At 41.0% G+C, this 27,499-nt stretch overlaps 3 protein-coding genes across 3 annotated transcripts in view; 2 read left to right on the top strand and 1 right to left on the bottom strand.

Annotated features, from left to right (window-relative positions):
• Positions 1–27,499, bottom strand: part of Fbxl7 (F-box and leucine-rich repeat protein 7) — a 150,563-nt gene that overhangs the window by 83,530 nt on the left and 39,534 nt on the right. The gene's annotated exons all lie outside the window — the stretch shown is intronic.
• Positions 8,807–13,348, top strand: LOC135713505 (uncharacterized). Its single transcript, XM_065236635.1, has one exon. The coding sequence runs from the start codon at positions 8,807–8,809 to the stop codon at positions 13,346–13,348; it is 4,542 nt and encodes a 1,513-aa protein (XP_065092707.1).
• Positions 13,387–14,829, top strand: LOC135713493 (uncharacterized). Its single transcript, XM_065236618.1, has one exon. It carries the CDS (start codon positions 13,387–13,389, stop codon positions 14,827–14,829), a length of 1,443 nt encoding a protein of 480 aa, XP_065092690.1.

The raw sequence follows: 27,499 nt of genomic DNA on the forward strand, positions 1-27,499 counted from the left end.
ACTTAATCAAATACAAAACAAATTATATCTTGACAATATGATGAGAAACGAATAGTAACACAGACCAAAAAGGACCTTATTAAACGCCAACCGTAGAATGCCAAAACCTGAAAAACACCAAAATTGTCTTAAAACGCTAGAATAGCATAAACTCGTCAAGACGGTAAACCATTAAAGTAACCTTTAAAACAACTTTAGATCGATATTTTTTTCATTCCGTGCTGGGTATATTCATTACTGCGACCATTACCAATTTTTACTTTGTCAGTGTCCCGCAACAATACACGAATGCAACAATGTTATACTCTTAGAAAGCTTTCAACAGCTCTGCAAAAGTGCTAAAAGCACAGTGCATTGAGGACATAGGAGTGAAATTCTAGTGAAGAAGAAGAAAGCTTGAGCTTCCCGAATTTCAAAATGTACATGAGCACGCAACGCCAACGGGAACGGTTTGTTCCAATTTATTTTCGAGATCAGGTTCTCAATAGAAAAATGTCTACCATGATTGTGAGTTGATAGCTAAAAGAATGTCGGTAAAGGCTATTATTTCCGCAGTTGGTAATTTCCTAACAGTAGAAAATATCGAACAATTTATGTCCCATTTTAATGCTGCCGGTATGCGATAAGTGTCACCACAAAAAGTCACTGGGAAATAAATCCCGACCAACTCCCGGTCTTTCCGCTGCTGGTCCGTGCAGCAGTGAGCGGTGCCCAAGCATGTGTATCTGACCTCAAGTCGCTGCATGTACGTATGTTGGGTACGCTGTAATCACGGCAGCTGCTACTTGTGCGGTAGGGTGGTTCGAATTAAAAAACTGCAGCTATTGACTTCTTCTCGAGGTTCGGCTACAATACCGGTAGGAGTCAAACTTTCATGAGTCACTCTAGAGAATGACACTTGGCGACACTGGGTAGTCAACTTGAGAGAAGAAAACACTGGTAGATTTGTGGAAAGCCTGCCTGTCACTATGAAACTATTTGCTAAATAATTTTCTCTCAGTTCTCTTTCGTCGGACCCGTTTGTCGCACTATGAATAGAGCATCGCGCCTTTCCGTCCAGTGTCTCTCAAAAAGGAATTGTGTGCCGATGAGCGGCAGTGATCTGAGCGAGTGGTTGACCGCGGATGAAGAAGAAAATTCAATTTCGCGTTAGCTACAGTGGCCACGTTTTTCATCGGAAGCAGCCGTAGAAACGACAGTAATTATTGGCGCGATTTAAGATAAAGGTCCTGTGATACAATGCAACTGAACGTAAATTATCCTATCAACCTGACAAACTGACAAATGGTTCTGAAAGTTGAATGCGCACACGTTTCTTCATGCTTCGTGCCAACGAGATCTTTTCCATTAAGTGTAAAACCTTTTCAAAGTCGATCGAATTGCTGCGGTCGCCGGTGGGATTGAGTACCCGAGCAGGCCGAAAACGCTTACCGTTCAAAATATGTAGATATGCAAATTCACTTTTACGTATGTCAGCATCAACGTATTGTTCTGCGAGCGTGAATGCGTGCCATCATCCGCTTTATTTATCCTTCTTACTCATAAGAAGAGTGTAAAAACTTGCTGAAAACCTTGTTTTGTGCACCTTAATGGTAATTTTCCAAATAAATTCCAGGTTTGAATGTACAGCAGTTTTCATGTAATGATGAATTTTAATTTATCTTAAAATTTATGCATAGTCATCCATAGATAACTAATTTATACTAAGAAAAATTCAATGATTATTTTTATGTGTCCCACACATGACTTTTTGCAATGTGATAAACAAATGATATGTATGTGTCGGACACATAGTTCTTATGTGTACACATAAAATTCATGAGTAACCATTATTCATTTGACTCATACATTTCATGTGTACTTCTGAGTGGATTCTGTTTATGTGTGGACACATGAAAATCATGTGGAATTTTACATGGAAATTCTCCAATAAAAATGTGTCGAATTTTATAAGTGTAGATACTCAGAAACTCAGAGTGAGAGCTCACGAATTATACAATTCAGTGCCAACATTTCAAAGGGGCGTAATTGATTTTGTAAACAGTGGCTTTAACCGTCGATTTCTCGCGAACAAAAGTTTACCCCTTTAAATTTTACTATGCTAGTTGGTAGAGGAATCATTCATCTACCTGCTGGTGACATTAATGTTCATGAGTGAACTTTTATTCGATAGAAATCGAGGGCTAAGGCCATTGTTTACAAATGCAATTACGCCCCTTTGAAATATTGACACTGAATTGTTGATTATGAGTATCTGAAAGTGAAATAGACAAGTTTCATGTATCAAATACATACTTTTCATCCTTTTATTACAAATAAAATAAAAAAAAATATTCCATTGTTTACAAATGCAATTACGCCCCTTTGAAATATTGACACTGAATTGTTGATTATGAGTATCTGAAAGTGAAATAGACAAGTTTCATGTATCAAATACATACTTTTCATCCTTTTATTATAACTTACTAGTACAAAATATCAGTATCCAATGATTCCATAATTCTAGAAAGCTTTTTTTTAAGGAAAGTGAGCCGAAGCTACCGAGAATGGATTTGTGAAATAACAACTGATATGGATATGGGTACAACCCCGGCATAGTGGTTAGTATCCATACTTTAGTCAAAGTCTCATCCCCGGACAAGTCACGAATGACCCAATGTTACACTAAAAAAATTCCACACGTTTGATCGAAGTGATTTTTTAAATGCACAATTACATTGACTTTAAGTATATTTCACCTTGGTTCAATGTGTTATACACGTTAATTTATAGTGTTTCAAACTTCTTTTTTTTCCTTGATTTGTTTTCCGTCGATCTTGTTTTCCGTGCTGAGCACCAATGCTACCGACGCCAGGGAGGCAGCTCCCACACCTGGACCCTACGTATCGACCCATCAACTCATGAACCGGGGACCAACTGCTTTACTTCCCTTCCGAAGGAAGGCGTGATCAGAGATGTTATACCTCAGAACATCCCGGCGGCGCCGACTGGGATTCAACCCAGGCCTGCTAAAATCTATTCAAGTGTATTGCACATTGAATCACACTACTGTTCAAAACAGACTAATTTAAAGTGTTTTGCATTTCAATGCGATGTGAATTGCTTGCTCAGAAAGGTAAACATCGAAAACAAGACTTGTTACTTTATCCTATCAACCTGCCTCATATATGAGAACAACCGTGGCACAGTGAGATCGAACGAAGACTCCGGCAGCAGCACACCCCAACAGTCCATGATCGAATCCCAAATCAGACCCATTAATAAGATATGTAAAAGCTCTGGCCTCTGGCAGTTTTGTTTATATATTTGTCGATTCATGTTTAGAGTCGGTAAAGTAGAAGTCGTTAAAGTAGAATATTGTAGAATATTGAATTATGATTTGCAAAGCTATTGATATCACCATATGAGGCGCATAGAATCCAAGTGTGTCACAATTCAAATCTATAGTATTCAGGCATGATTCATAGCATAAGATTCACATATAAATTGGATGTGTTTCACAATAAGCGCGAAATTAAGTGTGAGATACATGATGATGACGTTTGTAATTTTTTGAGTGTAATGTGACTACCGTAAGTCACCGAAATTCAGACACTTAGTCTATAATTAGGGACACTTTTAGAAGGTAAGTCTAAATATGACCCATATGCAAAGTAATTTTTTTGATGATCCTATAGTAACGTCCATGTTAATATATCATAATTATTATGTTGTCAAGTGAATATGTTATTTAGTTAATTATTATTGATGTATTATTTCATTAATAAATGTCTGGATTAAAAGACTGTCCGGTATTCCGTGCATTAAGGAATGAAAAAAAAATGGATGTATACATCCCAGTCGATGGTGTTTGTTTGCAACTCTGTTTTTACCTATTTATTGTTCGCTGTCATAGCTAGAGTGCCTATAAATAGAGTAACGTCAAATTAGCCATTTGGTCTTTTGCTCGATTGGAATCCCTAATAAACGGGTAAAATACACTAACGATATCATATATGGTACGACACTACCACATAACGTTGGGATGATATCCCGAATTGGTGGTTAGGTGCTTCTTATGGTTTTTGTTTATGCGGGATGACATATTCCAAGTCGTTGACAGATGATTCCAATTTTGAAATGTCGTCACTCTATTTATAGGCACTATAAGCCAACTTAGCTATCTCAGAGAGAGCAGTAATGTAAAGGTTTTGCGGCTGTACCAGTCGACCAGCAACAGCATGTTTGATGGTTACTCCCATTTAGGGTTTTTACTTTACTAATCATATTTTTACTAGGGTTGCTTCCACTCATTTGCTATAAAAAATGTTTTTCGGAATTATGAAATCATCAAATGTTTTAATGATGTGTTATACTTGTGAATTGCAAGAAGAGTTTGTAAAGTATGCATGTGCCTGACGCATAAAGCCTGTCAATATTGATTTCAGAGCGTCACAATATTCGATTTTACGATTAGTGAGCGCTTACTCACATCCAGGGCTCATAGTGACGGAGTCTCAAGAAAGAAACCAAGAAAGTCGACTTCTTCCTCTTTTATGTGACCTGGGCCCAGGTCAAGGCAAAGGCAAGCAGTCACGCTGGAGGTGTGCAAGATATGTACTTAAGTGAGTCATGTGATAAAAAAGGCTGTATGACATTTTATTTATGACGCACAACAAGTGAGTATGTCACTGTCATTTGAAAACTAAACCATGTCCCTATCACCCCATATTATCTGATATATTTTTGATATCGTTACTGAACGAATTGATTTTCACATAAATCTTCGTCAAAATCTCATTAATTTTTTACCTTTTTCAGATTAACCATGCAAAGTTTGCTAACCTTTTACCCTGCTTAAGTGTAATGCAGCGGAGAAGAGAAGAAAGGCACACATCCAGAAATAACAAAAACTCAATGTGTTGCCATCGCTCCGACGGATCCGACGCAAAGGGCGCCACAAAGTGTGTGGTTGTAGGACTTGCATCTAAATTTGGGCCTACTAAGCATAGCTCGCAATTTGCCTCACTTTTTAAAACATATTTTTACATAAAATGGATTTTTTCCACTACAGTTGTCTTCCAAATTTATTTACCTTTCCATACATAACAATAGATTTGATTAAGAATCTCAAACTGTCGAGATATTGATAATAATCTATCACCTTTTCTTGACTCCAAACTCGGTGTACAAATTCTGACTCCGTTCTAACGCATTGAAACACCATTGACTTTACTTTGACGTACGGATGAAGTTAAAAATGGAATGGAAAAATGGATTCGGTCAGAGCGCTTCTTTTGTTTTTGAGAAAAATTGGTGTAAACATTCATTGGTTGCCTTTGAACTAAAATATCTTACCATATCATCATCGATTCATTTACGCTGAAATTTGATGTTTTCTGCTCGATAGGCCCAATATGGGCCATTATGCCTAAGTAGTTATCTACCCTAAATAAAAAACCCAGCATAAAGACAATATTCGTTTTGCACTTCTTCATCTGCTATGCGGCAAAGACGGCAAAGAACTCAAAGAAGACGTTGTTGTATTTTATTCGCTCCCTGCACCACACGGAGTGCACCGCTCATTATGTGGATCGCTTTCTCAAAGATAAGTTGGAAAAGAGTGTGCGAAGCAAATAGGAGAACCACACACTTTTTGTCGAGTGAGGCGCTTTCCAGCCCTGATTCCATATAGGGTTTCATATCTAATTTCCATTCTACTAAGCACAACCCGCACTTAACCTCTCTTTTTATAATGGATATGAACCCAAAAATGGAGTGATTCTTGTGTAGATGTCTTTCCACTTTATTTACCTTTCAATACGTACCGTTGGATTTGATAAAGATTCACAAATTATTGAGAAATTGATAGATATCCAACACTGCTTCTTCTTCTTCTTCATTCTTTTATTTAACGTTGGTTTCTGTTCCGCAATCAAATGCCAATCACCGACGGACATCGATTGCCATCCATTGACGGCAATCAAATGTGCAGGAAGGCAGCTTCCATACCTGCGTAGTGTATCGCACCCATTCAACACACATGCGAAGGAAGACCTGACCAGAGATTTTTATGCCTCAGAAAAATCCCACCGACCTCGGCTAGAATTGAACCCAGACACATTGGGGTGATAAAGCAGTCACGCTCACCACTACCACCGGCGCCGGCAATACTGCTTCTTGATTCCCAATTCGTTCTACGAGTTTCAATTCCGTCCTAACGCATTTAAATGGTATTGATTTTTCTAGGCTTTACTACGTTGCACGAATGCTGGCAGAAAAAATGGATTTGCTAGGAGCGCTTCTTTTGTTTTGAGAACAATGAGTGCAAATATTCACACATTGTACTGTAGCTTATGAGCTAACACATGCAAGAAAGTAAGAGGTTGTATCTAATACGTGGATATGACGTAGGATTACTTTCTCGGTATAAATATTTGGCGACTGTGTTAGGGAAACCGCTTTTTTCCATCACGGAAACGCATCGTTTTATTATGACAAAATTACACATTTTCGAGTTACGCACGGAATTTTTGGTTTATTCAATAGATAATTAAAAAAAAAACGAAAAATTACTGGAGGAATTTCTTACGAAAAGTTTCCAATCGTGAAATATTCGCGATCAATCATATAAATTTGTGATTTGTTTGTTTTTTCTAGCGTCTTTAAGGAAACCTTACCTTAATTTGAAGTGTTTCTCGTTAATTGACAAGGTCATGTGATATTCGGTTATTGAGAGAATTTGTATGTACTACTTCAATACTGTTACGCATTTGACCACAATCGTTTGGTTGTTGGGTACATTATCAAAGAGCCCCCGGCTGGCAACAAGGCGAGCGAAAGTTCAATGAAAATTAACTCTTAAACAACAATTCTGGCAGTTCTGAAAAGAACGGTTTTGTCGAGATGGTTGAGTAATGCTGAACTATTAGAGTGTTCAACACGGATGAGGCTGGCGAGCTGTATGTTGTTTGGAACGAGAATGACGCGCTTGGCATAGATGGCCCACAGCGACTCATAAAGAGCTACTGAATGCGATCGGCAGCGGTGCGGCTTCTTCCTCCTTCTTTGGTGAATAGACGCTCATGTGGGCTACAAGTCACTGCTTGCGGGCAGCCTTTCGCTGTGTAATGGAGAACAATGTTCATTGCCACACGCATAAAGCACTGCTGCTGATGACGACGGACCGGACACCACCACACACGGTGATTGAATGAGCACCGTTCGGAGAGAACGGATGGCATTAGATTTTGAAATCTGTGTTAGGGAAAGTTCTTTTGATTTTTAATTTTGATCACCATAGCAGCAGTTGGACATTTTTGAAGTTTTCTTTAGTAACCTATTGAAAATTGATAAAGTGTTCATTTTAGCTGATTCGCAGATAAATTTCAAATCGATTGGCTTGTTTAGAATAAAAATTCATCCGCTATTGACAATAAGTGCTAAAAATCTGACTACTTTTTGTAGCGCAGTCGATTTTGGTTTTTTTTTTGCTCGATAGAACGGATATGGGCGATTGCGACGAAGTAGTGCCTTACTCTAGTATAATGCAAATTATTGTTTCGCATACAGATAAGATTTTAAACCATTTTGACGATTCCATGGATATATATATATATCGCTCATTTCATGTGATTAGACATTTTGATAATGTAAAAATATATACATACAGTGTGGCACATATATATTCAATCAAAAATTAATCAAACATTACAGAAAAATTAATGCTTGCTGTTCCGGAAACATACGGTACAGAAACTAACGATTTTAAATTGGCTCACTACTTGGCTAGCCTATTGGTCCCAAGTACATCTATAAGCGTACCCTAATCTAGTCAAAATTCTAGTACTACACTTTGTCTGTTTTGATCTGGGGGGGACGTGCTGTCAAATCAGCCTACTGATCATTCTTGTATGAAACTGGTTCCAAACGTAAACAAACGCTGTAAGTTTCTTATCGCTTGTTTACGTTTGGAACCAGTTATGCGAGGCATGCGAGGTAGGCGATGATTGTTCGTATTTGACAGCCACCTCCCCCCCTTGGTTTTGATTCGCTATGAAAGTTTGACAGATAAAATGAGGAATTCGTGGATGTTCCTATGTTTCGAGGGGTGCATCGATTGACATAGGACCGAAGATAGTACCAGAGCTGAGCCAAAAAGTTGAGCATGTTTCTTCGGGACCTTATGGTCTTAGGGTTACCTCTATGATATTACTCTTTTCATCAGGATGGAGCTCCAGTACACATAGCAAATCATACATAAGGTACGATGAATTTAAGACTGTGAATAAAAATATATGGTACGTGTCCGTTGTGACGACTTTAGGAAAGGTTTTTTTTTAAACTTTATTAAGGAGATTTTTAGCGATGGGCTAGTTCATCTCCAAGCTTTAACAAGGGTGTTGCCGCAAGTCTACCAATTTACCACAGGGGTGGTGAATCTGGTAACCCGGTCGCTGAAGGCGACGCGTCCTACAGAAACGTCACCCGCTGTCACCGATGATCAACCGAGCTCAGGACGGTCGAGCTGTCAAACGAAAACCCTGCACGACCTCGGATGACTACGGCGTTTTAGTGGAGTGATATTTGTATTTAATTAGTTGAATTTCCTATTAACCTTAAATCTATTTTTCCGTGGATTAAAGTTATATACATATTGCTAACCATAAAAGCACTAAATTGTAAGTTACTTGTCCTAAATCTACCATTTCTGTTCTAATTAATCCTATTAATTGTAGCTTTGAAGCTGATAAAAATATAGCTCTCGAAAATTAGTGCAAGGGGGTTTTATTACGGCAACAATTCTTCAAAGAATTTACCTTGAACGATGCCGAACCCCCCGGATCCTCCACGTATGCCTGCAGATAAAGAGGTTAGTTGTGTGGCGTGCAGCAAGTCCGATTTGCCGGCCAACTTCGTGCAATGCGACACCTGTGATTGCTGGTGGCATTTCGCATGTGCCGACGTCGATTCATCGATTAGCGAACGGGCATGGATATGCACCAAGTGCGAAGCTGCCCCCAGCGTGTCGGCAAGAAGCAGCAAATCCAACAAAAGCGGATCGACTGTCGCTCACGAGCTCGAACGACTGAAGCGACAGCAAGACCTCGAGCGGCAACAGGCGGATTTGAAGCTGCAGATGAAATTTTTAAAGCAGCAACAAAAACTGCTGGATAAGGCCAGAGCGGCCGAGGAGACCCGGAGTCAGAAGAGCCAAGTAAGTAGTCAGGCACATAATCGGCGAGTGCGTCGATGGGTAGAGGAGTCGTCCCGTGACGGTACGGAAGAAGGCGCGGTGGGCGGAAATCCAGCACCAGCTGCCTCGCCAATCGATCACGGCGTTCAACCACAAGGTTCCAACACCGGTGACCCGAATCAAACCCAGGGGAGAGCGAAATCTCGCGATCGGTCGCAGTCGCGTAACGAAGTGGCTGAATTGCGAGCACAGTTGGAGCAATGCATGAAGCGGATGGAAGAAGCTTTCCGTCAGCAGCCAGCGAACACGGTACCGCAAGCGCCACCGCTGTGGGTACCCGAACCGGGAAGGATGACACGTGATGAACACCGGGATACAGGTGCTATTCCTAAAACGTATCCTAACCCGGAACAAGCAGGTAAGCGTCAGGCCCCTCTTCACGCTCAAAATAAAGGCAATCCTGGTTTATTTGACATAAGTCCTCCCACAACCAACCAAAACAACCACCCATTTCCTCAGTTTGTGCCACCGCAAAGTACAAACCCACTCTCAAACATTAACGATCGCCTTCCTTACATGAATGGGTCCAACCGTCAAGTTTTCCCCCTACGAAATCCCCCTAGAAATCCCCCCGTGAATGTGCAATTGGGTCCCACGTCGCAGCAGCTTGTAGCCCGTCAGTCCTTAGCTAGGGATCTTCCTACGTTCACCGGGGACCCAGCCGAATGGCCTATATTTATCTCCAGCTACAACTACACGACCGAAGCTTGCGGCTATACGGATGGCGAAAACATGATCCGGCTACAACGTTGCCTGAAGGGCAGTGCGCTCGAGAGTGTCAGGAGCAGACTTGTGATACCTTCCACCGTTCCACAGGTCATCGAGGCACTGCAGATGCGCTACGGACGTCCGGAACTCCTGATCAACGCTCTGCTCCAGAAAGTTCGATCGATTCCAGCACCAAGATCGGATCGATTAGAGGGGCTCATCCATTATGGGACCGCTATACAGGCACTGTGCGATCACATCGAGGCGGCGAACGAACTCAGTCACCTGTCTAATCCTACACTTCTGCAAGAACTGGTAGCTAAACTGCCAGCGGACCAGAAGATGATGTGGGCTGGGTATAGACGATGTTTTGCGGGCATCGTAGACCTGAGAACGTTCTGTGCTTACATGCAGCAAGTCGTCGAGGATGCTACGAGTGTACTTTCGTTCGAGTCGGACGGGAACAGATGTCACGGAAGAGAGCAGGGAAAGGAAAAAGCAAAGCAGAAGGGATTCGTCAACCAACACGCGTCCACCGTCGAAGGGTCGTCGGAAGCAGCTGTACAGAAGCCGGCTGACAAGATCGAATGCGTGAACTGTAGTAAATTTGGACATCGTATTCGAGATTGTGGGGAGTTCAAAGCTCTCAGTATCGACAATCGTTGGCGGAAAATTCGTTCGTTGGGCGTCTGCCAAAACTGCCTGTTTAGGCATGGCAGGCGGTCATGCCGAGTCATTACACGCTGCGGCATCGACGGGTGTCAGTATAGGCACCATCCTCTCCTACATTCAACGCAAAGGTCATCGAGTGCTGTCACGCAGGTAGCGGATAATCATACTCATCGTCTGCTTACTTCGAGTGTTCTCTTCAGGATAGTTCCCGTGACTCTCTATGGGAATAGCGGCCAGGTAAATACCTTTGCCTTTCTAGATGAAGGGTCCTCATTGACGTTGATCGAAGGGGAGCTAGTGAACCAGCTTGGGATAACCGGAAGACCACAACCTCTCTGCCTGCGATGGACGGCAAACACCTCCCGTACGGAGAAATCTTCACAGAGTGTTTCCATTTCGATCTCTGGTGAAGGTAAGGAACGGAAGTTCACTATCGTTGGAGCGCGAACGGTCGAATGCTTGAATCTACCGACACAAAGCTTCCATTTGGAGAATGCAGCGGAGCGCTTCAAACATTTGAAGCATCTACCATTGAAGAGCTACCAGGATGCTACTCCTAGGATTCTGATAGGGCTCGATAATCTGCGGTTGGCCCTACCACTGAAGGTCAGAGAAGGAGATGGATCCGGACCTGTTGCAGCCAAAACCAGGCTTGGCTGGTGCGTTTACGGCCAGCAGCAGCAGCTGGAGCAGGAATCGTACAGTTTTCACGTGTGCGAGTGTACGAAAAACGAAGAGCTCCATGAAACGGTAAAGCAATTCTTCGCCGTAGACGAAGTAGGAGCGGCCAACCCCATTCTCTCGGCCGAGGATCAACGAGCGCAGGAGCTACTGGAGCAAACGACCCGGCGAGTTGGAGACAGATACGAAACCGGACTGCTGTGGCGGAAGGATCACGTCGAGTTACCGGAAAGCTATCCTATGGCGCTGAGCCGAATGAAATGTTTGGAGCGTCGTATGGAGCGAGATTCAACACTGAAACAGAAAATACAGCAGCAAGTTCGGGATTACGTGATCAAGGGCTACGCACACGTTGCGTCGGATGCAGAACTGGAGAGAGCTGACCCAAGAAGGGTGTGGTACCTTCCGTTGGGAGCAGTAACGAACCCGAAGAAGCCCGAAAAGGTGCGCATTATCTGGGACGCTGCTGCCAAGGTGGACGGGTTGTCGTTGAACAGCCATCTGTTGAAGGGACCCGACCAGTTGACCTTTCTTCCTGCTGTTCTATTCCGCTTCCGGCAGTTCCACATTGCGGTTAGCGCAGACATCGCAGAGATGTTCCATCAGATTTTGATGATAGCACGCGATAAGCAGTCATTAAGATTCCTATTTCGCTTCGATCCCACACTGCCTCCCATAGTCTACGTTATGGACGTAGCTACATTCGGAGCAACCTGCTCACCGGCTTCAGCGCAGTTCGTAAAGAACTTAAACGCCAAGGAGCACTCGCAGCAGTATCCTCGTGCTGCTCAACGGATAGTAGACAACCACTACGTTGACGACTATCTCGACAGCTTCGGGGATGTAGAAGAAGCCAAGCAGATTGCTGCAGAAGTGCGCTTAGTTCATCGCAACGGTGGCTTCGTTCTGAGGAACTGGAATGCCAACAGCGATGCAGTGCTGGAGTTCCTGGGAGAGCCAGGGATCGATAGAAACAAGAATATCAACCTGGTTGACAAGGAGCACACTGAGAGGGTTCTCGGAATGCTGTGGATGCCCGCAACCGACGAACTATGCTTCTCAACGCAGATGAACGAGGAAGTGCGCACGCTTATCGAGACTTCCACTCGGCCTACAAAACGGCAAGTACTGCGCTGTGTGATGACGTTGTTCGACCCGCTAGGATTACTGGCGACGTTCCTCATTCACGGAAAGGTTCTAATTCAGGAGCTATGGCGGACCGGAATCAACTGGGATGAGAATATCAAGGACGCTGAGCTGAATCGCTGGCGGGAATGGGTGCAAATGATCCAGTTTATTTCAACGGTTCGTATCCCGAGATGCTACTTCGAAGCAGCGACGAGTTCCACCTATGAGAATGCACAGCTGCACGTTTTCGTTGACGCAAGCCCTGCGGCGTATTGCTGCGTCGTGTATCTACGCGTGATGGATTCTGAGGGTAACGGACAGTGTTCTTTAGTGGCAGCAAAGGCGAAGGTGGCTCCTCTGAAGCCAATGTCCATTCCCAGGCTTGAGCTACAAGGGTGCGTACTTGGAACACGGATGTTGAAATTTGTTCAGGAAAACCACACCATCCCGATCACGAAGCGCTATCTGTGGACGGACAACACTACGGCGCTTTCTTGGATCAGGTCGGATCCACGCAACTACCGCCCCTTCGTTGCCCACAGAGTAGGAGAAATTCTGGAGACTACCAGCGTAGATGAATGGAGATACGTTCCATCGTTGTCCAACCCGGCTGACGAGGGGACTAAGTGGGGCAAAGGACCGTATTTCAGCACCGATAGCCGCTGGTTTGCTGGACCACAGTTCCTGAGGTACCCGGAAGACGACTGGCCAACTCCACCAGAGTTATCTTCCATCGAGACTGAGGAGATACGTCCTTCTGTTCTTTTCCAATTTCCGTATGAGCCAGTCATTCAGTTTGAAAGGTTCCCGAAGTGGGAGAGGCTACATCGCACGGTAGCTTATGTGCTACGTTTCATGAACAACATCAACGCAAAATGTGTGGCGAATTGTAACAAGAGGAGCTCCAGGCAGCGGAAGCGGTGATCATGAAGCAGGTGCAGTGGCAAGTGTTTCCGGACGAGATGACAATTCTCACGAAGAACAAGTCTGCTGCGGAAGGTGAAGCACAACCGATCCCGAAAAGCAGTTCGCTGTATCAACTAGTACCGGCGTTGGACGAAGACGGAGTAATGCGACAGAGCGGACGCATCGGAGCAGCAAAACATGCATCGTACAATCTGCGGCATCCAGTGATTCTTCCCCGGAAGAGTGAAGTGACTACGCTCGTGGTGGATGAGTACCACCGGAAGTATAAACATGCCAACCCGGAAACTGTAGTCAATGAAATCCGTCAGCATTTTGAAATCCCTCGATTGCGAACAGTGGTGCGAAGGTGCAGCCGTGAGTGTAGGTACTGCATACTTCGCCGAGCGCGGCCGTACATCCCTCCGATGGCTCCACTTCCATCGGCCCGTCTTGCAGCCTGCAGCCGTCCATTTAGTTTCGTCGGATTGGATTATTTCGGTCCGTTGTTGGTGAAGCAAGGAAGAGCGAGCGTGAAGAGGTGGATCGCACTTTTCACTTGTCTCACCGTGCGCGCGGTCCATCTGGAAGTTGTGCACAGCCTGACGACTTCATCATGCGTTTCCGCCGTCCGAAGGTTCATCGGCCGTCGCGGAGCACCAGTAGAATTCTACAGCGATAACGGGACCAATTTTCAAGGCGCCGAACGACTTCTGCGGGAACAAATTGAGCAGGGACTATCCGCCACCTTCACCAGCTCGAAGTGCAAATGGCTCTTCATTCCGCCAGGTGCTCCACACATGGGCGGTGCCTGGGAAAGGATGGTCCAGTCAGTGAAAGCCGCGATGGGTGAAGCTTACGGGGATGGGAAACTTGACGAGGAAGGACTTGGGACTTTGGTTGTGGAGGCTGAGAGCGTAGTCAATGCTAGGCCTTTGACGTATCTGCCGTTAGACTCGGAGGAATCTGAGGCACTAACACCGAACCATTTCTTGCTCGGGAGTTCGAGCGGTATCAAGGAACCGGGCCGGGACATTCGCTACCAGCAGCGGAACCTTCAGAAGACGTGGGTAGAGATACAACAGCAACTGGACATCTTCTGGAAACGGTGGCTTAAAGAATATCTGCCAGTTATTCGCCGGCAACCGAAGTGGTTCGAAGAAGCTGCGAGAGAGATCAAGGATGGTGACTTGGTTCTCATTACCGATGACGGCAGACGAAGCGAGTGGACCAGAGGACGTGTGGAGCAAGCTATTAGAGGACCTGATGGAAGAGTGCGTCAAGCTATCGTGCGGACTAAGGGAGGTAGTGTACGAAGACCGGTTACCAAGATCGCCTTGCTGAATGTTGGAGAAACCCGTGCAGTCTTGGCCGATGGCAAGATGCACCCGGCGGAGGATGTTGCCGCAAGTCTACCAATTTACCACAGGGGTGGTGAATCTGGTAACCCGGTCGCTGAAGGCGACGCGTCCAACAGAAACGTCACCCGCTGTCACCGATGATCAACCGAGCTCAGGACGGTCGAGCTGTCAAACGAAAACCCTGCACGACCTCGGATGACTACGGCGTTTTAGTGGAGTGATATTTGTATTTAATTAGTTGAATTTCCTATTAACCTTAAATCTATTTTTCCGTGGATTAAAGTTATATACATATTGCTAACCATAAAAGCACTAAATTGTAAGTTACTTGTCCTAAATCTACCATTTCTGTTCTAATTAATCCTATTAATTGTAGCTTTGAAGCTGATAAAAATATAGCTCTCGAAAATTAGTGCAAGGGGGTTTTATTACGGCAACAAAGGGGTTAAAGCTGTTTATCCAGGCAAAAGGGGAATCAAACGAGAGACGCTTATTTTTGTGTACTCTGCTAACTACAGTTGAACCAGTTATGGCACTATCTCATAAAGGGTTGTTTGCCGGTAATTTCACTACTGTACGTATTTGTATTTTAAATCAAATCTAATAATGGTTAATCATCCAAGTGTGGTTCAAAGTGAATGTAAGTGATACATAATGTAAACTATGTCAATTGAATCTGTTTTTCTTCAAATTCGAGAGCTCACGAACTCCCTTGCCGGCCAGAATACTGAAATAACAAGATTCCGGTAATGTCGGTAATCGGGTCGATAATGGAGTCCGTGAGCTCCCAAATTCGGAAAGATCCAAATGGCATAGCTTACTTTATCTATAACTTCCACTCACTTTAAGCCACATTTGGATTTTTGTGGTTTTAGTATTTGATTTTAAAATAAAAATACAAACAGTAATTAAAGTAGATGAAAACAACTTTAATCTCATATACGCAATGGTACTAGTTATGTCACTACACCATTTATACCAAACGGCCAGTACTAGTTCATGCCATAACTGGTACAAGTAGTGCCATATCTGGTTCACCTCCCCTAGTATGTAATTATGATCTCTTTATTGATTAGCGTATTCATCCTGAATCTCTTAAGCGAATAAAAAACGTTCGAACAATGAACCACTTCATTCGATCAGTTCGAAATGACGTTTACTATTACTCGAAATTAAAAATAAAACAACATTTTGAGATTTTTTCTTCTAGAAAAAAACGCCAACATTTATGACTTTCATAAAAAAAGTAATTTGTTGTTCCAGTTTTGTGAAACCTGCTAGAAAAGCCCGCCAACAGTGCTTGACAAGATGGTCCATTGAGTTAAATTGTATTATATCTGTAAAAAAGTTTCTACATAGTTAATGAAATACCTCCACATCGGATGTGAAATGAATCCAGTGACCAAGACTACTTGATTTCACTTTCAGACGACATCAAATACGGTAAGCACACACATTAAACTACACCTCCCATGCATCATAAGTGGTCACGAAGTGGAAAACTTTCCCAGCAGCAGCGCTCCCAAGCACAAACTCACCACGTTTTAATATATTTTAAGATAAAAATCTTCTCAAACTGATATTGTGCTGCCCTCGACTAGCAAGTAGCCGTAATACGATGAGGAAAGTAAGACAAAAAAGAAACGAATTATGGTGCGAATCGTTAAAAGGCCTCAACATCAAACCACGTACGGTAACAAAAGTAAATCTCAATTATTCTGCACTTTCAGGTCATATTTTTTTTTTCAGTGAGCGTAAGCACGGTAAATCATTCCAAAAGTGCTAATGAAATTTATTTCCTCACACAATGCGAGCCGACCATTTTCATGATAATAAACACTAAACATTTCTTTGCATACAATCGAGACGCAGTGTATATCGGTGGAGTGAAATAAGATGTAGTTAAACAATTACATGAACTAAACGGAAGATATAAACAATCGTTATGGTCTAATGAAGTGTTCAAAAAATAATCTACAAGTTCTAAATCATTGTTAAATTGACTATTTAGGTTTTGGCAGGCATCTTGCCATCAAACTGAAGATTTCAAGTGAAAATTTATTAATTTTACCATCTTAGACATTGAAGCCATAGCGATGACTTAACGAGACTCGTAGAACACTATAGCTATTAGCATAACAGTTCCATGTAAATAGAAATTCGACAGGACATGGAACTTTTATGTCTCTATTTAGACAAATTAAGTCAGATGAAACAAATTGATTAATATATCAGTTTGATTTTTGTGAAATCATAAAAATGTTCTTCCACCTCCTTATTTTGTTCTCTGGGAGACCAATCTTCAGGAATTAGGCAAAATGGTTGCCATTTAAGGGTGCCACAATGACAATGAAGGTTCGTTTTGAAAATTACTATCAGAAGAGCAAAGTTCATACAAATCGCTACCAAATTCGTGTTATTTGAGGTGAGATCCATATTCGTACACACATTCTCAAAAATGTCAAGACATAGGCTAAAATATACTGACAGATTCATAAAAGCCCACCCCGACAGTGCTAATAAATTCCTCAACAACACCCTTCCGGAGCGCTAAATCGGTAGCATTTAAAAGTAAAACAAATACCATTCCGAACATGCTTTTGCAGTAATGTTCAAATCATAATGCAAAGTTAACCTTTGCCACTGCACCATTGCAACTATTTTCATGAGCAAATTTTATGGCTTCAGTCGGTGATCGGTAACTTGCAACAGGCGATACGGACGCCAGATGTTTGACGATGGCTGTAGGAATTTATATGCAACCGAGAAACCGTCAAAGTTGGATGCATATTATGGTAACCTTAACCCATATCATGCACACGCCAAGTGAACGGACCAATAAATACTTTTACAACAACTCACGACCTGCTAGAAGAACTGACGATTATGAGTGTTTAGTTACATGATTGTTCAGCAGATTGGTGCAATTTGCTAAAACATAAACATTAATTAGCAATTCATAAAGCTGGCGTTGCTCAGCTGGTGGACGGTGTGTGGAGAACTTGACATTATTTGATTTTGCAAAAAAAAATACAACATATCATCATTGACGGCTATAGCAACAATCAATACGAAACTAACGATTTTAAATTGGCTCACTACTTGACTAGCCTATTGGTCCATAGCAAACGATTAACGTACCCCATTCTAGACGACATTCTAGTACTACACAATGTTTGTTTTGATTCGCTACGAAAGTTTGACAGATAAAATGAGGGGTTAGTCGATTTTCCTATGTTTCGAGGGGTTAATCGATTAGCTTGGGACCGAAGAGAGTACCAGAGCTGAGCCAAAAAGTTGAGCACGTTATTTTGGGGCCTTCTAGTCTTAGATAGAGGTAACTATGGTAGTAGTGTTGCCATGTTTTACACTGAAAAATTGCAATAGCAGTTTCGTCACCAAAGTTTTCAAGCCGCTCCGTCTGTCACTTCGTTTGTGGTAGTACTGATCACCAGGAAGAGTTTTGTAATCAAAGGGTAAAAAAATAATTCTAAGAAAATTCCATTACAGTGAACCACATTATTTCAATTGATTTCTTCGCCAGTTAGTCGTCTGTCACTTCGTTTGTGGTACCACACCGTTCGTGGCCGAAGTATTGACGGTTTGCCAAACCAAAGCCTTTTCCCCAAATTTTTCGGTAAAAATCGTTTTACCGAAAAATTTGGTGAAAAGACTATGGTTTGGCAAGCCATTTGTGAGTGTTGTATGCTTTCCAAACCGTTTGTAACAACGGATACAATGACAACCGTTGTTTACGTGAGTGGGTGTTTGAACAAGCTTCTGTTTTGGCCGGATTTGGCGTCGGTTTATCACTCCAAGGACACGGTAGTCTGGTATAAAGCCAACAAGGTCCAATTCGTACCCAAGGAAATGAATCCGCCAAACTGTCGGTAGGCCAGACCAATTGAAACTTTTTGGGCCCTGTTTGCGGAAACGTGTAAAGGCAGCGGATTCCGTTACAAAGTTTGCGAATGATAGGGAAAAAGTATCAAAAATTGTTTGAAAGGCATCTGTGCTGAAGATAATGAGTAGCGTGAGATCAAAAATCCTCTACTTGGATTACGACTGATCGAATCTCGGATTTTCTACGTTAAACTGCATGAGATCATGAATACGAAATAAAAATCGAATTTGCTGTAAACCGAGTTACGTCATCGTTTTTTAAATCGTGCTTAGACATTCTGGGACACCCTAGGTTAACAGGATTTTAGTGATGAGTACACTGTGAATTTTTGTCAGGACAGCATATTAAATTTTTTCATAAGCTAGTTTCCAACGATAGTGTCAATACAGGTACAAATCTTACCGATCGTCATAAATTGAAAGCCTCAATAATCGAGAATTCGACAATCGTGTTATTTTAAAATCTCCAAATTGCTTAGTTCAACCACAATTTTTACATGAAACTGTCGTTATAGATATCAAATTCAATAAATCATTATAACCTTCACTGTGGATCAAAATCATAATCCAATTCAAAATGTGCCTGACGATTGGTTAATATTTGTGCATATTGTATTGATTGTATAGGAATCTCATAGAAGCATGAATTGTAATTGTTTGTCAGCAAAGTACAGACTCGACATTAGAGGAAAATTAAAATAGCATTGTACGATTTACAGTAACGGAATTACAGTAATTACCCGATTTGTTTACCCTCTTTTTCAAAATATTTTTTCAGAGATAATATTGCACCAAAGTATACATTAAACATCTTGAAGATGAATGCGAATGATTTTTAATTCGGTTATGAGAAATTATTCAAAGACGGTCGGAGGGACACAACTCGGGGGCAACTTGACAGCTCCGGTCTATTGCCAGTGTACCCCGACAATTTGGTGCTGGTGGTTCTGTCAAACTCACAAATTTCAGAAGTGTTATCTTAAAAGGGCGAATGCGGAAATGATGTGCAGTAAACAAAATTAAAGTTTAAAATTCATCTTATTGTCGCGCGCTCACCAAACCGCACACGCGATGTTAGCGACATAGGAACTCCAGTTACAAATTTCGCTTTGATTCTCAGTAGTATGCACAATGCAGTATCAGTTTATGAAACTTTTTTTTTGTGTGTACCGTATATGAGCAGTACAGAACCAAATGAGAATTGAACAAGGATACTTTCGGTGTTTTCAACGCTATTGCTATGCTATCGATGATGAACAAAGAAAGCATGGTTTTGCAGCGAGTAAGAGTGTACTAATTATACGCAGCTAGTACTGCAAAATGTACAATTTGAGGTACTAACATAAAAGAGTACAACGTTAGTACAATGATAGTACAACGATTGTTCAACGATAGTAGAACGGTGTACTTTGTACGTATGTCGAAGGTCTCTAATGAATTTAAGCTAAAAATGTGATATATTGTCGGGGCCTCCCTTAGCTCAGTCGGTAAAGGCACAGCTACAAAGCAAGACCATGCTGGAGGTGGCTGGGTTTAATTCCCGGTCCGGTCTAGGAATTTTTCGGGTTGGAAAATGTCTCGACTTCCCTGGGCATAGAAGTATGATTGAACTTGCCACACAATTATACCAATGCAAAAATGGTACAGGCGTCGAAAGCTCTCAATTAATAACTGTGGAAGTGCATCTAGAACACTAAGTTGAGAGATTTTCAGCGTTCTTCATGGTATTTGTATTGTCATTGTCACTATGCCCATAACTGTGTTACTAAATAAGGAGCATACAAATTTATGGAATCATCTGCTTCTTGAGGCTTCAAGTTTGGTGAGGAATACCGTTAATGATACGGACGTTTGTAACAAAAAATAATAACTTTAATTTATTAATTTTAGAAACTCACTATAATTTTTTTGTGAGACCCTTATTTGATTTATCAAGATGTTGCGATGATTTTTTACTGCATCCTGCATACATGCTCATTAGGATTCTATTTTCAAGCCATTCGTAATATGTTCCAACGTTGAAATATTTGTGGTGATTACTGAGTATTTCCAATTTAATTTCCGAAGTCTTGCATGTCAGAAGAATACACAAAACACAAGAACACAAGAATAGAGAAACACGGGAAAGTAAACTGTTGTTTATTCATATGGCAAGCCTTTATCGCACCACTATGATCAAAAAAAGAAATCTGTAGGCTGATTATATTCAAGAGGGAATTAAAATAGAAGACAGTAAAGTGTTTTTCTTGCCATTTGATTATATTAGAAAATGAACCCCCATCAATCGGTTTCAATTTGTTTGGATTATTTTATTTCACCAATAATAAATTCGCTCTTATCATATAGCATTCTTGCTTGTTGTTTGAGATCCACACATGGAGAAACAAAAAGTTGGATTTCCATAAAGAAATGCCATTGCGGCGGTGAAGGACAATCCCTTTGTTTATGTTGTGTGGCGACTTCTACTATATGCAAGTGGGTACGTGAAACTAAGGTTATCTGTCACCTTGCCGGGGACTTGGAGGGACATTACTGTATTTTCACGATATACTCACCTTTGTATTCTTTCAACAGGTTCCGCAAAATAGATGGTATGGTATTTGATTATTGATACTCATCTGATTTAAGGAACCTTTCTAAAGACTGCTAGGGTTAGTAAGTAACTCAGTTTTTACCCCTGATCAAATTAAGAATGATTTGGTCAATATTGTACTACTTTCATACTATAGCTGATATCACGTAATATAGGCTATCTTGACAGCCTTTATCACGTGATATCAGCTATAGGCTTTTTTAATGCACCATCAATGCAGAGGGGGCCAGGCGAGTTCGAGAGGAAACGTCAACCAAACCGTTTGCTTACATCAGAATGAGGATTTTTCATAACGCAAATTAAAGCATTTTGCATTGAACGTCTTTCCAATTTCCATCGGTAATTGACTTATTTTAAGATTTTCCACAGATATGATTTGATTTGTTCCTCAACTATTCACACAAAAGAAATCCGGAAAATCATAACCACTAAGGCACTATTCTAATTTTACATTTTTCTCAACAAAATATTCCTGATCACCAGCAGGATCCTTGCAAAAACGATGCAGAGTTATTTTTTCAACTATAGATCAAGTTTAGGAACATCTCCGATTAATCAATTTATCAGGAAATGTGAAAAAGTGTTCCACTTCCTATGTCTCATGGCAAAAATTTCTGCTCACAACACTTTTTTTTTACTTTCTCATATTTATCACCCTAGCTCGAATCGATCGCTTAGTTTCTATTAAAAAGGCGTATAGTCTGAATGTAGTAAATATTAGGCTACTCAGAAGTAATGAATTAAATTATATTTTTGACGATTGTCATTAAAACGGGTTTATGAAATATATTACAATAACACATTTACATTTTTCTTAAGGGGAGGTTTATTTTGATTTTGTCGAAAAAATCGATTTTTTTAACCTAAAATGGAAACTACACTTGTGAAGAATATATGTGTCAAAGGATATTCCGATACGTTACGTATTTTTCGAGTTAGAGCGTCTCGAACGGACCCATGTCACGCTAAAAACTTTAAATGTGTTTTCCTCGGAACCATGTTTTGAGAACTCTTGTCAATGATAAGTCTTGTTCTATTCATCCGATTCGCTTCATTCAAACATAGTTTTAAAATTAATACTTTTCTTTACAGCTTATACCTATTATTGGTATGAAAAATTGTTTTTTAAATGTCCGAAAAGTTAGGGTTTTTTCGTTAAAAATTTGTTTAGGTTAGGTAGGGTTAACTAACCCATTTCCGGCACAACCCGCACTTAGCCTATCTTAATCTAGCGCAGTGTAGCACCAAACGGAGTGTTATTATTACTGATGGCTTCCAAATTTATTTACCTTTCCGTATGTACCGTAAGATTTGATAAAGAGAAACCAATCGTTGAAATATTGTCAAAAGTCTAACACTACTTCTTGACGCCGAACTCGGCCTACGGATTCTAAACTCGGCCTAACGCATTGAAACGCCATTGGAACGCCAATGAATTCACTTCGGCGTATCGGTTGAAGATAAAAATTGATTCGGTCGGAGCGCTTCTTTTGTTTTTGAGAATAATAGATGCAAACGTTCATATCACGCGTTCTCATTGACCTCGTTCCGTAGGCCTAACTAAAGTATCGTACCAAACGCATAATTGACTTGTTAACTCTGAAATCATGGATTTATTTGAAGTTTTCTGCTCGATAGGCCCAAAATGAGCGATAAGGCCGAAGTAGTTCTCTACCCTATATGCCGTAGGAAATTTAACTGTCATATATTTTCATAATATATGACAGTTACTCATTTCAGTTTACCACGGAAGGCCCTACAATTGACAGCAGAGGCCGACAAGATCCGCCATTTTGAAGCCACCATTTTGAATTTTTCAAAAACAAAAAACATTTTGTAGTCATGAATGTATAACGCATTAAAACTCAACAGCACAACTTTGTATGTCTTTTCGTTTTCCCACAAAAAATTCGCAAAGTTTGCACGATTTTCGCCATGACTCGACGATCATAATTATTTAGGCATAGGGGCCCCTGGGGTAAAATGCACCAGTTAAGGAAATCAATGTGTTTTCCCATTAAAATTAAAGGCAACTATGAATATCATGCACTGCATAAATTCTCTTAAGCATTATTTAGTTGTTTATATTCGCAACATACATGAAAAGTTCGAAAAAATACATTAAAAAGTTATTTTAGAAATTGATAAAATAATCTGAATATGCCACTAATCGGGGCAAGATGCACCCATGCTGGGATAAAATGTCCTACAATAAAGGGGAAAGACGCAACATAATGATGAGGCAGAATGCATCCCAACAATGGTACAAAATGCACCACAATAATGGGGCAACATGACTCTCTTTACCGTCTTTTAAATAATCATGACCAATTGAGGCAGAAGAACATCTTCGTTTTCGACAGCCTTCAGTTCTGATCGTAGTTGATCAAAGGTCCATGAGCGCTTAATAGACTTCGGAACGTTGTGGACCTCTCTGAAGAAAGAATAGAACGTAAACAACGCTAGTTTACTAAAGGATTTTTTTGCTCCAAACATAGGAGTGAATTGTGCCCCGAATGTATAAAGAAAATGTTTTTGATCATAAAATAGAAATACATATTAAAACCTACCGGTATATTATCAGAAAAATGTAGCTCAAACCTCAGTCAAATGGGTAACATCTTTCACCGATGCTTAATAATGTTTGAATCGCTAAAAAATCTTAACAATTCGGAGGACAAAATTACAGTATATCTAATGCAAACTCGTTTTTGTTTGTATTTACATTATCTGATAACATAGAGCTGCCAAATAGATACGGTGTCCAAAGCAAACATAGATTTAGCTTGTAGAATAACTACTTCGTTGTAAAAATGTATGTTAGGCTTAAAACGAAGGAAGTGCATCTTGCCCCAACGGTGCATGTTACCTCAGGTACCCCTATTTGAATGTGTTCATGGTTTGGCTGGTTCTACAAGATTAGCTCGAATTCCACTCTCCCGAATGTCATATACAGTCATTCCTCCATTTATGCGGTGGGTGGTAGGTACCGTTCACCCACCGCTATTTCTCGGCTCTCCTTCAACCAGGAGGTACTCTCACTGAGGCAGATTTTGAAACCTTCATGTTGATGGCATATTTTTTTTTTCCTTTGCCTTTCCTTGCTGAGCACCAATGCTACCGACGTGCCAGGAAGGCAGCTCCCACACCTGGACCCTACCTATCGACCCATCAACTCATGAACCGGGGACCAACGGCTTTACTTCCCATCCGAAGGAAGGCGTGATCAGAGATGTTATGCCTCAGAACATCCCGGCGGCGCCGACTGGGATTGAACCCAGGCCTGCTGGGGTGAGAGGTTATCACGCTTACCACTACACCACCGGCGCCGTAACTTGATGGCATATTGAAGCAACCTATTAATTTTGCCATTGAATCGGAATATGCCTCTCTACCAAAACGTCAAATCCCACAGGTACCATAACGTCAAAATCGAAGACATGTTGGTGTCAAACTGAAAGTTGGGGATTTGACAAGGGTAGAAACCCCCTTCCTTCAATCAATTGAGCTGATTTTCTGTGGATAACTAGTTTATGGTTGACACTAATCACATACAAAAAATCAGCGTAATCGGTTGAAGGGCAGCAGAGAAGAAAGGTGGGTGGCTTGTACAACTCACCGTATAAATGGAGCGATTACTGTATACGAACTGCGTTTTCCCTAAAATATTAGACCCATATTTTTTTTTTATTTTGACATTATGGTGACTATTAGGGAGGTGATCCAAAAAATCGTGTTTTTTTAAAAATTAACTTTGTTTCAAAAATTTATAAGTTGATTGGCCAATTTCAAAGATGAAAATATCAAATGAAAGTTAATGAGCTTTTTAGAAAAAATATAATGATACTAAAAAATTGGGATTATGCATTGAAAAACATTGATTGTATTTGTTTTTTGTTATGGTTTTTATGGTTTGAAGACAGAGGGCGCAATATGTTTATATATTTTTTCTTGAAAATTAAGGATTTTTTACACAACATATTATAAAATCAGCAATGTGTTTTTTTTTTCTTTTTTGAGTTATATTTTTTTGAAGTTATCAAGTTTAGAAGAACTGTATCGCGACAACGGCATACGAAAGTTTTGCGAGAAGCCAATATGTGTAGAGATCTGGATGGAAATCTTCTCACGAACGAGTGTGAGGTGGAAGTAGTACGAGCACCTTAATGGCGATACTGCATATTACGAAGGTTGTACGGTAACAGATTTAGGGGCACGCGCAGAAAACAACTGGTTCCCGGAGCCAGACCACCGAGTCGAGGAGGAGATCGGTCGGTTGATAAACAAAAAAGTCGCGGGTGTTGACTGGTGGGGATGCACTGGCTAGAGCGCTGCACTGGGTAATTAAAATATTTTGGAGGGGGAGCTATTACTGGAAGGGAGGATGAGAGATATCGTGGGTATAATCTACAAGTTGGAGGAGCGCTGCAACTACCGCGCGATCACATTTCTGAGCACCGCCTATATGATTCTCTCCCAAATACTATGCTGCCGTCTATGACCGATTACATAGTACATAGTTCATGGGGCAAACCCTCGCTACCACGGACCAGATTTTCGCGATTCGGCAAGTTTTGCACTGCACTCACTCCATTTATTCATAGACTAGCATCGACTATGACACAATCGATAAGACACAATCGATCAAGACTATGGCAGCTATGGCAGATATGCACGAATACGTGTGGATCGAGCAGGTGGAAGGCGTCTTATGGAGCATTCGTAGACTGCGAGGCTGGCAACGTGCAGCAATGAACGAGTTGATTGGAGATGACTTCTGTGTACAGCAAAGGACACCCAGGCCGCAGACAGACGTTCAAGGTTGAATCTCCGCATGTGTAAACTCCGTAACCGTCATTTAAAATTAGATATTTCTAATTTAACTAGTTTCAGTTACGCTGCGTTTAGTCACAAACTGCGAGATGTTTCATCGGGTAACGATTTGGTTTGTTTCGGTAGAAGTACCTTCTTCGGATGTGGGACTTTTAGTTCTACTACTCCCAATGAGGCCATTTTCAGAGTCCTCGTGGAATTGATTTCCAGGAATTTGATGAAACTTTATCTGCTGTAAACTGGATGCAACATTAAAAACTAGCAGTACAGCATCATACAGTTCTTTTCATGTTGTGCTTGTGTAAATGTTTTTCTTTCGATTTGGAAGTAGTCTCATATATTATAATCAACGATTCTTGAAGGAAAGGGTTCATTCATGTTGCATTAAATATTCATTAATATTCTTCTTATGATGACAACATCATCTGAGGTACATATCTACTTACTGGAATAGTCGCATTGCATTACCTGAAAAGAATAAAGAAAAAAGACAGATACGTTATTATTTGCAGAAAACTTTTTACAGCATTTTAGAGATGAACTAGCCTTTGGCTAAAAATCTCTATAATGAAGATTAAAAAAAATTGAAAGCATTATAAAACATACTGATTTTAATGATTAATCTTACTTCATTTTTATTTTAAAGAACGTCTCAGCGTATTTAAGCATAGACTAATATATGTTGTTTCCTAATGCCAATTTAATAGGAGAGGGTAGGTCAACCACCCTTTCTTATTCCCCTATTCAAAGCCAGCACAATGTTCGACAAAGTTGTAGAACAATGCATTAAAAGAAATGTTGCTGACGAAACCAATTTTCTATCTTTAATGGTTCATGGCTTATAAATTTTCTTGAAAAGTAACGTAATAAGGCTTAGTTCAATTAAATTTTAATGCATTTATTTCCCTTAAATGCTGTTTTCCAGACACTTTCAGAGCTTTTAATTTTTTCATAGAATGCTCATATCTCAAAAAGGGAGAACGAGAAATCAATGAATATAAAGTTAATTTGATTAAAGTTATTTTTAGGGATCACCCTAAGTTATCAAACCCAATCTATTGGCAATGTATGTACGGCTCAACCAGCGTCTGACTGGCATCCAGCGGCTTTGCATAAGAAATGCTTATCCCCGGAGGCTACACCAAAGATGGCAGCCCCATCACGGAGATATGCGACCTTAGGCCAACCACCTACTGTCTTTGAAATCAAAACATTGTTACAGAAACCATCAGAGACGTTGGCCCTATGCACTACTGAAGGTGCCCAGGATATTTCAGTAAGTAAACCGTATGTTATTTATAACAAACCACTAGAAATCGGGAACCATTAGAGAGAGAGAAAATTGGTTTCTTCAACAAAGTTGTTTCAAATATAATCTCAAACTTATGGTTCTGGGGCATATAATTTATTAATCCTAAATACGGCTTTTGTACCATTGTGGATTAGTATATGACGCTTAACATTCTGGACCTTGAATCGGAA

The sequence above is a fragment of the Ochlerotatus camptorhynchus genome, unplaced genomic scaffold, assembly GCF_037179485.1.
Source record: "Ochlerotatus camptorhynchus isolate MF236.1 unplaced genomic scaffold, CSIRO-AGI_Acam_v1.1 ptg000558l, whole genome shotgun sequence".
Classification (NCBI taxonomy): domain Eukaryota; kingdom Metazoa; phylum Arthropoda; class Insecta; order Diptera; family Culicidae; genus Ochlerotatus; species Ochlerotatus camptorhynchus.

What these genes read in the sequence shown, in the direction of transcription:
- LOC135713505 (XM_065236635.1), top strand. Translation starts at nt 8,807, where the DNA reads ATGCCGAACCCCCCGGATCCTCCACGTATGCCTGCAGATAAAGAGGTT.
- LOC135713493 (XM_065236618.1), top strand. Translation starts at nt 13,387, where the DNA reads ATGACAATTCTCACGAAGAACAAGTCTGCTGCGGAAGGTGAAGCACAA.